The 12,149-nt window shown below is 47.5% G+C and overlaps 1 protein-coding gene across 1 annotated transcript in view; it reads left to right on the top strand.

Moving 5' to 3' along the window:
* The window catches only part of SLC1A5 (solute carrier family 1 member 5), a 34,952-nt gene that overhangs the window by 21,309 nt on the left and 1,494 nt on the right, over positions 1-12,149 (top strand). Inside the window, exon 7 of the mRNA XM_058195682.1 lies at positions 6,212-6,346. Coding sequence (XP_058051665.1) covers positions 6,212-6,346 — 135 coding nt within the window. The remainder of the gene's footprint in view (positions 1-6,211; positions 6,347-12,149) is intronic.

The following is a 12,149-nucleotide window of genomic DNA, read 5'->3' as shown; positions in this document are numbered from 1 at the left end:
GTGGACTTCAACTTCCAGAGTCCCTCAGCCAGCAAAGCTGGCTGAGGAACTCTGGGAGTTGAAGTCCACAAGTCTTAACGGGACCAAGGTTGAGACCTATACTAGTTTTTATTTATTTATTTATTTAATTTAATTTTATACCGCCTTCTCCCGAAGGACTCAGGGCGGTGTACAGGCAAGATAAAACCAACAATACAATATACAGTTTAAAATGCAATTAAAAACTTATTAAAATAGCCCAAAGTTAAAAATTGCCATCAGTTAAAACCCCATTTAAAATTAATAAAATTTAACATTAAAATTCAATTTAAGCCAGCCCCACGGATAAAGAGGTGTGTCTTCAGTTCGTGACGGAATGTCCGAAGGTCAGGTATTTGGCGTAAACCGGGGAAGCTCGTTCCAGAGTGTGGGAGCCCCACAGAGAAGGCCCTTCCTGGGGCCGCCAGCCGACATTGTTTGGCGGACGGCACCCTGAGAAGTCCCTCTCTATGGGAGCGTACGGGACGGTGGGAGGCATGTGGTAACAGCAGGCGGTCCCGTAAGTACCCAGGTCCTAAGCCATGGAGCGCTTTAAAGGTCGTCACCAACACCTTAAAGCGCACTCGAAAGGCCACAGGCAGCCAGTGCAGTCTGCGCGGGAGGCGGTGTTACATGGGAGCTACGCGGAGCTCCTCTATCACCAGCGCAGCTGCATTCTGGACTAACTGAAGCCTCCGAGTGCACTTCAAGGAGCCCCATGTGAGAGCATTACAATAATCCAAGCGAGAGGTAACGGCGCATGAGTGACCGTGCATAAGGCATCCCGATCAAGGAAGGCGCAACTGCGAACCAGGCGAACCTGGTGGAAGGCCCCCTGGAGCGGCCGTCAAATGATCTTCAAGCGACAGCCGATCATCCAGGAGGACACCTAAGTTGCGCACCCTATCCTTTGGGGCCAATAACTGCGCCTCCGACAGCCAGCTGCGGCTGCAGCTGACTGAATCGGGATGCCGGCATCCACAGCCACTCCGTCTTGGAGGATTAAGCTTGAGCCTGTTTCTCCCCATCCAGACCCGTCGGCTTCCAAACACCGGGACAGCACTTCAACAACTTCATTGGGGTGGCCGGGGTGGAAAAGTACAGCTGGGTATCGTCAGCGTACTGCTGGTATCTCACCCGAAACCACTGATGATCTCGTAGCGGCTTCATGTAGATGTAACAAGATAGGAAAGGAGGAAATAGCAGCCAAATTTTCAAATTGCGATAGGATGGAGATCGCTGTTCCTCCTCTTCCTCATCAGCCACCTCCAGACCTGGGGGCTGTTGACTCTCCATTTGAGGGCTGACGGACGGCCCAGGCTCCACCTCTCTCTCTCTGCCTTCTATCAGGCACTGGACCCAGCTGTTCCTCCTCTTCCTCATCAGCCACCTCCAGACCTGGGGGCTGTTGACTCTCCATTTGAGGGCTGACGGACGGCCCAGGCTCCACCTCTCTCTCTCTCTCTGCCTTCTATCAGGCACTGGACCCAGCTGTTCCTCCTCTTCCTCATCAGCCACCTCCAGACCTGGGGGCTGTTGACTCTCCATTTGAGGGCTGACGGACGGCCCAGGCTCCACCTCTCTCTCTCTCTCTCTCTCTCTGCCTTCTATCAGGCACTGGACCCAGCTGTTCCTCCTCTTCCTCATCAGCCACCTCCAGACCTGGGGGCTGTTGACTCTCCATTTGAGGGCTGACGGACGGCCCAGGCTCCACCTCTCTCTCTCTGCCTTCTATCAGGCACTGGACCCAGCTGTTCCTCCAGTAGTTGTGTTTGTGGGGCAGTGTATCCCTATACAGGTAATCCTCGATTTATCACCACAATTGAGCTTTAAGTTTCCGTTGCGAGACAGCGGTCAAGTGAGTTTTGCCCCATGTTTTACACCCTTTCTTGCCACAAGTTGACAAGTCAGTCACTCGGTTGTTAAGTGAATCTGGCTTTCCCAATGACTTGGCTTGTCAGAAGGCCGCAAAAGGGGATCACGGGACACTGGCAACCGTCGTAAATTGATCGCGTGACCCTGGGGATGCTGCAACGGTCGTAAGTGAAAAATTTATTTTAAGTCTGGTTTTTTTGGTGTCATTGTACCAAAAATGAATAGTCATTAATGAAAGGTGGTAATTTGAGGATTACCTGCATTTGCAGAGGAAAACGGGCATCGCCTGGCACCCTTGTGCCCACAGGATATAAATGGTCTAGAGTCTCGGAGCTAGGCAATGTAAAAAGCCATGTAAATAAAGAATTGGAGCCAATCTTTTGCGCGTGTATGACAGCTGCCTCTGGGCGACGCGATCTGAGCTTTGGAAGGACATCCCAAGGACAAATGGCCGCTCTGCCAGGCCTTGGCAAGGCGCATTGCGCATGACAAGTTCTCTAAAATTTTGGGGCGATCAGTCTGGGTTTGGGCTGTGCTGCAAGAAGCCCAGACGAAAACAGAGGGGCTGCTATGTCGGACCCTTGGTGGGTGGTCCCGCTTGGTGAGAGTTTTGGAGAAAAACGGGAGAATTTGGGTCTAGTTTTGTGAGCCCGGGATTTATGACTTACTTCAATGTTTGTGTGTGAACATGAGTCCTTGTTTTTCTCTGAGCTTCATGTAGATGTAACAAGATAGGAAAGGAGGAAATAGCAGCCAAATTTTCAAATTGCGATAGGATGGAGATCGCTGTTCCTCCTCTTCCTCATCAGCCACCTCCAGACCTGGGGGCTGTTGACTCTCCATTTGAGGGCTGACGGACGGCCCAGGCTCCACCTCTCCTCTGCCTTCTGCGCATCAGGCACTGGACGCAGCTGTTTCTCCTCTTCCTCATCAGCCACCTCCAGACCTGGAGGCTGTTGACTCTCCATCTGAGGGCTGACGGACAGCCCAGGCTCCACCTCTCTCTCTCTCTCTCTCTCTCTCTCTCTCTCTCTCTCTCTCTCTGCCTTCTATCAGGCACTGGACCCAGCTGTTCCTCCAGTAGTTGTGTTTGTGGGGCAGTGTATCCCTATACAGGTAATCCTCGATTTATCACCACAATTGAGCTTTAAGTTTCCGTTGCGAGACAGCGGTCAAGTGAGTTTTGCCCATGTTTTACACCCTTTCTTGCCACAAGTTGACAAGTCAGTCACTCGGTTGTTAAGTGAATCTCTGTGGCTTCCTCCCCACAGCTCCGCCACGTTGCCCCTGATGATGAAGTGCGTGGAGGAGAACAACGGCGTCTCCAAACACATCAGCCGCTTCATCCTGCCCATCGGGGCCACCGTCAACATGGATGGGGCGGCCCTGTTCCAGTGCGTGGCCGCCGTCTTCATCGCCCAGCTCAACAGTGTCTCGCTCAACTTCATCCAAGTCATCACGATCCTGTGAGTATTGTTAAAGCTACATAAAACGAAGTCAGGAGTTTGTTTTTGCAAGAGTTTACTGCTTTCCGGACCCTGTTCATCCAAGATCAGATGTCAACTTTAGTCTAGAACAGTGTTTCTCGGCAGCTGTAAGATATGTGGACTTCAACACCCAGAATTCCCCAGCCAGCCATGGCTAGCTGGGCAATTCTGGGTGTTGAAGTCCACATATCTTAAAGCTGCCTAGGTTGAGAATCTCTGCTTTAACTCATCACAGGAATCTTACTCATAACTACAATGCAATAGGTGATGATTCAAATCAACATGGTTAGAAACAAGCCATGGTTGTATCAACAAGCCCTGATGTTCCTCTGTTTAAAATTCTTCATATCTTGTGGCTTCTCCCAACCTTGCAATATTCTGGAAAGTTTACCAAGAAGGGACTATAAAACTCCGGACAATCAAATGGGCAACCTATAAATTTAATAATATATACCATATTTTTGGGACTATAAGACACACCTAAATTTAGAAGAGGAAAACGACAACAAAAAGGTTTTGGCCTCCCTTTTTTTGGTCTGTTTTCTAGGCTTTTTCAGGCCCATTTTTGAGGCTTTTTATGGCCTGTTTTTGGCTGAAAAAAATCCTCAAAAACAGGCCGAAAAAATCCCCAAAATGGGCTGAAAAAATCCTTGAAATGGGCTGAAAAAAGCCCGAAGAAAGCCTCGAAAATGGGCCAAAAAAAGCCCTGAAAATGGACCGAAAAAAGCCTCAAACAGGCTGAAAAAAAGGCCTGAAAAAGGCCTGAAAAAAGGCCCAAAAAAAGCGTGCAGAGGCCAAAAAAAACAGCTGGTGGGTGGGTGGGGCGGTCTATAAGATGGACATTTTCACCCCCTTTTGGAAGAAAAAAAATGTGTCTTATAGTCCGAAAAATACAGTAATAAAACTTTTTTAAACAATTGGGGAGGTTGGAGCTGTCCTTCCACGGAACCTCGGCTGCTTATTTCTCCGTGAAAAATGAGTCCGATATTAAATTTTTAATGGGCTGTAATCCTGTCGGCGGAAACAGAGTCATGAGGATGCCCCAGAAACAAAGGAGAAATTCATAAGTAGAGGTTGCTTCGGGACACGTGGTGATGGAAAGACACTTCCCCCCCCCAAAAAAAAAAAAAAAATAAAATAGTTTCTTGGAATAGCAGACTTTAATTAGAGATGCTGAAATCACAGGATCTGGAGAAATTCAGGGTGGAACCTCAGAAGCTGAAATTTGGTGGGAAAAAATGTCCCAACCAGAAGAAAAGTGGCCACCCAGTTAAAATTAAATATTAGTTATTTTTCTGCTCCGGCAGAATGGCCTCCTCCAACCTCTTGTAAAGGCTGCTGCCGGTGTCTTTCATACCTGAATGTTCCAGTTCCCCAAACACGACAAACCTCCTGATGTGAACTCAAAAGATTCCTTTATTAGGAGCGCTGGCAGCCCCGGAAAAAAATTTCTGTCTCACCACAGGCTAACAAGTCCGTCCGGCTGGTAGATGAATAGTTGTCAGCCACATCTATTCATCTCTGCCCCCTGCCTTTTATCCCCAGAGCTCAGGTGGGGCTTCGCTAGCAGCGGTGGCTCTTCCATCCCAAGAACCAGCCCATAGATTTCCACTGCTCTCCTTTCCACTGCTCTCCTCTGCCTTCTATCAGGCACTGGACCCAGCTGTTCCTCCTCTTCCTCATCAGCCACCTCCAGACCTGGGGGGCTGTTGACTCTCCATTTGAGGGCTGACGGACGGCCCAGGCTCCACCTCTCTCTCTCTCTCTCTCTCTCTCTCTCTCTGCCAGCTCCTTCCCTCTTCCCCCCACGGAGCTCTCAGGTTGCCTTGATGCTGACCCTGACTCTCATACTGCCTATTCTGATTCAGCTGCTGGAGGGGCCAGCGGCCAACAAGCCACAACACCGGATTCACATACATAACTGAGACCTGCTGAAGAAGCACAACTGGCCAAGTTCATAAATAGTCCTCCAAGCACACCTGGCTGGCTTCCTGCCACTCACTAAGCCAAGATTGTACAAAGTGCAGTTTTGGCTTTGTGTCTCCTAATCTGCTCCCTGGCTTAACTTGCATCCGGGTTGCAAACTTGGCAAAAAGTGTCACTCTTTCGGTCGTGCAAACAAGCAAGAAAGCCCCTGCCACGGAATAAAATCAGCAGATCTCAATCCAGATGTTCTACTTCCACGGGGTCAATTCTGAGAGACATCTTGGAAGATGAAAGTCTAGTGTAGGGATTCTCAGTCTTCCAGGTCATGGTGGTCCCAAAGGTGCTTTTCCAAGAGGCAAGCGGACTTCCTTGTTTTTTCTTTCGAAGACGTTTCGCTTCTCACCCGAGAAGCTTCTTCGGTTCTGACTGGATGGTGTGGAATGGAAGGATTTATACTCCTTGCAAACAGCTGGTCATTTGCATCCTTTTAGATCAAGGATCTCTAACCTTGGCAACTTTTAAGACTTGTGGACTTCAACTCCCAGAATTCCTCAGCCAGCAAAGCTGAAGTCCACAAGTTGCCAAGGTTGGAGACCCCTGTTTTAGAGGGTCCTTGAAGCCCTTGGAGGTTTGTCTGTGTCCTCAAGGTCACCTGAGCAATGCTCCTGGTTCCTGTGGTCTGCAATTTTTTCCTCTGGAAATCCATTCCTACTCCCACACCATTCCAAGGGTGTCCATCCCAAATTGTGTAGCTAAAAAGTTCATATCTTCATCTCGGAAGATGAAGGTGTGAGGTTAGGGAGTTGGTAGGGGTGGTAAACACTCAACCAAGACCTGCCCCAAAGCCTCGGGTTCAACAAGGATGTCTAAACCTTCTTCTCTGCCCTTCTTGGTTTCAACCACAGCATCACAGCGACGGCGTCTAGTGTGGGAGCAGCTGGGATCCCCTCAGGAGGCGTCCTCACCCTGGCCATCATCCTGGAGGCCATTAGCTTGCCCACCAAAGAGATCTCACTCATCCTGGCGGTGGATTGGCTTGTGTAAGTATGGCTGGTGAGATGGGCAATAGCCCACAATCAGGAACTAACCAGGATTCCCTAGGCAGGCTGGTGGAACCATAGAGCAGGTGGGCCAGCTGGTCCAAGGAATTACAGGTAGTTCTTGAGGTACAATCACAATCGACTCCAAAATTTTTACCGAGTGGGACAGTTGTGAGTTTTGCCCCGTTTTACGACCTTTCTCGCCACAGTCGTTAAGTGAATACCTGCCATTGTTAAGTTATCAACCCGGTTGTTAAGTGAATCGGGCTTCCCCATTGACTTTGCGCGTCAGATCGCAAAAGGGGATCACGTGACACCCCGGGACACTCCGACCGTCATAAATTCGAGTCCGTTGCCAAGCCGTCCGAATTTTGATTACAGGCTTTTTCCCCGTGACGTAACTTCGCATGGTCACTAAACGAACTGTTTGTAAGTCGAGAATAACCTGCACTTTCTTCTTGAGTTCTGCAAGGAAAGTGAAGTGTAGGGGGGGCCTTTTGGGGAGGAGATTCTGGAGGGCAGATCATGGAAAAATCCGGAGTTTGTTCTCTGTAATCCTTCAGTCGTAATGTGAGATTTGGGACTTCCCATCTGCAAAGCGCTGAGCGATGGGTGGGCAGCTATGGCCTTTCGACCTCTGGACTTCAACTCCCAGAATTCCGTACATGGCTGGCTCAGGAATTCTGGGAGTTGAAGTCCAGAGGTCGAAAAACCATAGCTGCCCCTCCCATTGCTCCAACCTTTGAATTTAATCTGGAAAGAGGATTTAAAGACAGTTCTTTGTCCAGCTGCCCTTTGGAATCTTGTTGTGTTTGTGTGTGTTGTGTAATGAAAGGACAGGGGATCTCCGACAGGCTTGTCTGGTGCAGCTGGAGGAACCAGGTGGTGGAGTTGAGGGAGGCCGTCCCCGGGAGGATCGGAGTGAAGGTCAAGGCAGCTTTTAGAAGTTCTTTCTTTGTCTCCCCAATGGGACAACGAACCTGTACAGGAAGTCCTCGACATACAGCCGTTCCCATAGCGACTGTTTGAAGTCATGGCAGGGCTCCCCATTAGAACCCTGACCTGGTTCTGAGGTTCTGTTGGCTGCCAGGTGCACGGTTCGTTAGGGTTATAAATAGAGGAGTGCCTTTAGACAGCCGCAGATGAAACCTTGTTGGCTGCATTAGAGCAAAGGTCTGTTGCAGCGACCATGACAGATCTGATAAATTACCGAATGCCTCCCACCGACCTGTACGCTCGCACAGAGAGGGACTCCTTAGGGTGCCGTCCGCCAAGCAATGTCGGCTGGCGGCCCCCAGGGGGAGGGCCTTCTCTGTGGGGGCTCCCACCCTTTGGAACGAACTGGCCTGATTTTTAAGTTCTAAATTTTTAATTTTTAATTTTTAATTGTAATTTTATTGGGTATTTTATAGGGTCAATTGGACGGTTTTAATTTCGGCCTTTTATTGAATAAGCTTTTTAATTGTTATTTTAATATGTATATTAGTTGTTTTAAATGAAGGCTGTACACCGCCCTGAGTCCTTCGGGAGAAGGGCGGTATAAAAGTTTAATAAATAAATAAATAAATAAACTTCCCCCTGGACTTCGGCAACTGCCGGACCTTCGGACTTTCCCCTATTTGTTTGTTCGCGGACTGGCATAGGATTTTAATTAGTTTTAATGTTTTAATATTTTATAATTTATGGGGTTTTATTTTAATGTTTTAATTCGCCATTTGTGTAATAAGTTTTTAACTCATCACAGGAATCTTACTCATAACTACAATGCAATAGGTGATGATTCAAATCAACATGGTTAGAAACAAGCCATGGTTGTATCAACAAGCCCTGATGTTCCTCTGTTTAAAATTCTTCATATCTTGTGGCTTCTCCCAACCTTGCAATATTCTGGAAAGTTTACCAAGAAGGACTATAAAACTCGGACAATCAAATGGGCAACCTATAAATTTAATAATAATAATAATAATAATAATAATAATAATAATAATAATAATAATAATAGAGAATATTTGGAACTCAGGGTTGAGATGAGGGGGTCCCTGGTGCTCTTTGAGTGTGTTGGCTTTTTGCAGACGTTTCATGACCCAACTAGGTAACATCATCAGTGCTAGAAGGCAGTGGGGTTTGTGGAAAGCAAGAGGAGGAGGAGGAAGGGAAGTACTGTGTGATCCTTGGTGGTCTCTGAGCTGTCTTCTAAACCAGGGGTCTCAACCTTGGTCCCTTTAAGACTTGTGGACTTCAACTGCTGGAGGCCAGCGCCAACAAGCCACAACACCGGATTCACATACATAACTGAGACCTGCTGAAGAAGCACAACTGGCCAAGTTCATAAATAGTCCTCCAAGCACACCTGGCTGGCTTCCTGCCACTCACTAAGCCAAGATTGTACAAAGTGCAGTTTTGGCTTTGTGTCTCTAATCTGCTCCCTGGCTTAACTTGCATCCGGGTTGCAAACTTGGCAAAAAGTGTCACTCTTTCGGTCGTGCAAACAAGCAAGAAAGCCCCTGCCACGGAATAAAATCAGCAGATCTCAATCCAGATGTTCTACTTCCACGGGGTCAATTCTGAGAGACATCTTGGAAGATGAAAGTCTAGTGTAGGGATTCTCAGTCTTCCAGGTCATGGTGGTCCCAAAGGTGCTTTTCCAAGAGGCAAGCGGACTTCCTTGTTTTTTCTTTCGAAGACGTTTCGCTTCTCACCCGAGAAGCTTCTTCGGTTCTGACTGGATGGTGTGGAATGGAAGGATTTATACTCCTTGCAAACAGCTGGTCATTTGCATCCTTTTAGATCAAGGATCTCTAACCTTGGCAACTTTTAAGACTTGTGGACTTCAACTCCCAGAATTCCTCAGCCAGCAAAGCTGAAGTCCACAAGTTGCCAAGGTTGGAGACCCCTGTTTTAGAGGGTCCTTGAAGCCCTTGGAGGTTTGTCTGTGTCCTCAAGGTCACCTGAGCAATGCTCCTGGTTCCTGTGGTCTGCAATTTTTTCCTCTGGAAATCCATTCCTACTCCCACACCATTCCAAGGGTGTCCATCCCAAATTGTGTAGCTAAAAAGTTCATATCTTCATCTCGGAAGATGAAGGTGTGAGGTTAGGGAGTTGGTAGGGGTGGTAAACACTCAACCAAGACCTGCCCCAAAGCCTCGGGTTCAACAAGGATGTCTAAACCTTCTTCTCTGCCCTTCTTGGTTTCAACCACAGCATCACAGCGACGGCGTCTAGTGTGGGAGCAGCTGGGATCCCCTCAGGAGGCGTCCTCACCCTGGCCATCATCCTGGAGGCCATTAGCTTGCCCACCAAAGAGATCTCACTCATCCTGGCGGTGGATTGGCTTGTGTAAGTATGGCTGGTGAGATGGGCAATAGCCCACAATCAGGAACTAACCAGGATTCCCTAGGCAGGCTGGTGGAACCATAGAGCAGGTGGGCCAGCTGGTCCAAGGAATTACAGGTAGTTCTTGAGGTACAATCACAATCGACTCCAAAATTTTTACCGAGTGGGACAGTTGTGAGTTTTGCCCCGTTTTACGACCTTTCTCGCCACAGTCGTTAAGTGAATACCTGCCATTGTTAAGTTATCAACCCGGTTGTTAAGTGAATCGGGCTTCCCCATTGACTTTGCGCGTCAGATCGCAAAAGGGGATCACGTGACACCCCGGGACACTCCGACCGTCATAAATTCGAGTCCGTTGCCAAGCCGTCCGAATTTTGATTACAGGCTTTTTCCCCGTGACGTAACTTCGCATGGTCACTAAACGAACTGTTTGTAAGTCGAGAATAACCTGCACTTTCTTCTTGAGTTCTGCAAGGAAAGTGAAGTGTAGGGGGGGCCTTTTGGGGAGGAGATTCTGGAGGGCAGATCATGGGAAAAATCCGGAGTTTGTTCTCTGTAATCCTTCGCGAGTCGTAATGTGAGATTTGGGACTTCCCATCTGCAAAGCCGCTGAGCGATGGGTGGGCAGCTATGGCCCCTTTCTGACCTCTGGACTTCAACTCCCAGAATTCCGTACATGGCTGGCTCAGGAATTCTGGGAGTTGAAGTCCAGAGGTCGGAAAGGGGCCATAGCTGCCCCCCCCTCCCCATTGCTCCAACCTTTGAATTTAATCTGGAAAGAGGATTTAAAGACAGTTCTTTGTCCAGCTGCCCTTTGGAATCTTGTTGTGTTTGTGTGTAAGTTGTGTAATGAAAGGACAGGGGATCTCCGACAGGCTTGTCTGGTGCAGCTGGAGGAACCAGGTGGTGGAGTTGAGGGAGGCCGTCCCCGGGAGGATCGGAGTGAAGGTCAAGGCAGCTTTTAGAAGTTCTTTCTTTGTCTCCCCAATGGGACAACGAACCTGTACAGGAAGTCCTCGACATACAGCCGTTCCCATAGCGACTGTTTGAAGTCATGGCAGGGCTCCCCATTAGAACCCTGACCTGGTTCTGAGGTTCTGTTGGCTGCCAGGTGCACGGTTCGTTAGGGTTATAAATAGAGGAGTGCCTTTAGACAGCCGCAGATGAAACCTTGTTGGCTGCATTAGAGCAAAGGTCTGTTGCAGCGACCATGACAGATCTGATAAATTACCGAATGCCTCCCACCGACCTGTACGCTCGCACAGAGAGGGACTCCTTAGGGTGCCGTCCGCCAACCAATGTCGGCGGGCGGCCCCCGGGGGGAGGGCCTTCTCTGTGGGGGCTCCCACCCTTTGGAACGAACTGGCCTGATTTTTAAGTTCTAAATTTTTAATTTTTAATTTTTAATTGTAATTTTATTGGGTATTTTATAGGGTCAATTGGACGGTTTTAATTTCGGCCTTTTATTGAATAAGCTTTTTAATTGTTATTTTAATATGTATATTAGTTGTTTTAAATGAAGGCTGTACACCGCCCTGAGTCCTTCGGGAGAAGGGCGGTATAAAAGTTTAATAAATAAATAAATAAATAAACTTCCCCCTGGACTTCGGCAACTGCCGGACCTTCGGACTTTCCGCCGAGAGCTGAAGACCTATTTGTTTGTTCGCGCAGGACTGGCATAGGATTTTAATTAGTTTTAATGTTTTAATATTTTATAATTTATGGGGTTTTATTTTAATGTTTTAATTCGGCCATTTGTGTAATAAGTTTTTTAACTCATGGTTTTATGTGTATATTGCTGTCGTTTTTATCTTGGCTGTAAACCGCTCTGAGTCCCTCGGGAGAAGGGCGGTATAAAAATTTAATAATAAATAAATAAACTTCCCCCTGGACTTCGTCAACTGCCAGACCTTCGGACTTTCCGCCGCGGGCTGAAGACCTATTTGTTTGTTCGCGGAGGACTGGCATAGGATTTTAATTAGTTTTAATGTTTTAATATTTTATAATTTATGGGGTTTTATTTTAATGTTTTAATTCGGCCATTTGTGTAATAAGTTTTTTAATTCATGGTTTTATGTGTATATTGCTGTCGTTTTTATCTTGGCTGTAAACCGCTCTGAGTCCCTCGGGAGAAGGGCGGTATAAAAATTTAATAATAATAATAATAATAATAATAATAATAATAATAATAATAATAATAATAATAATAATAATAATAATAATAATAATAGAGAATATTTGGAACTCAGGGTTGAGATGAGGGGGTCCTTGGTGCTCTTTGAGTGTGTTGGCTTTTTGCAGACGTTTCATGACCCAACTAGGTAACATCATCAGTGCTAGAAGGCAGTGGGGTTTGTGGAAAGCAAGAGGAGGAGGAGGAAGGGAAGTACTGTGTGATCCTTGGTGGTCTCTGAGCTGTCTTCTAAACCAGGGGTCTCCAACCTTGGTCCCTTTAAGACTTGTGGACTTC

Source organism: Ahaetulla prasina, chromosome 10 (assembly GCF_028640845.1).
Source record: "Ahaetulla prasina isolate Xishuangbanna chromosome 10, ASM2864084v1, whole genome shotgun sequence".
Classification (NCBI taxonomy): domain Eukaryota; kingdom Metazoa; phylum Chordata; class Lepidosauria; order Squamata; family Colubridae; genus Ahaetulla; species Ahaetulla prasina.
Note: the sequence above shows the minus strand (reverse complement) of the source record. Positions and strands in the feature narration are given on the sequence as shown.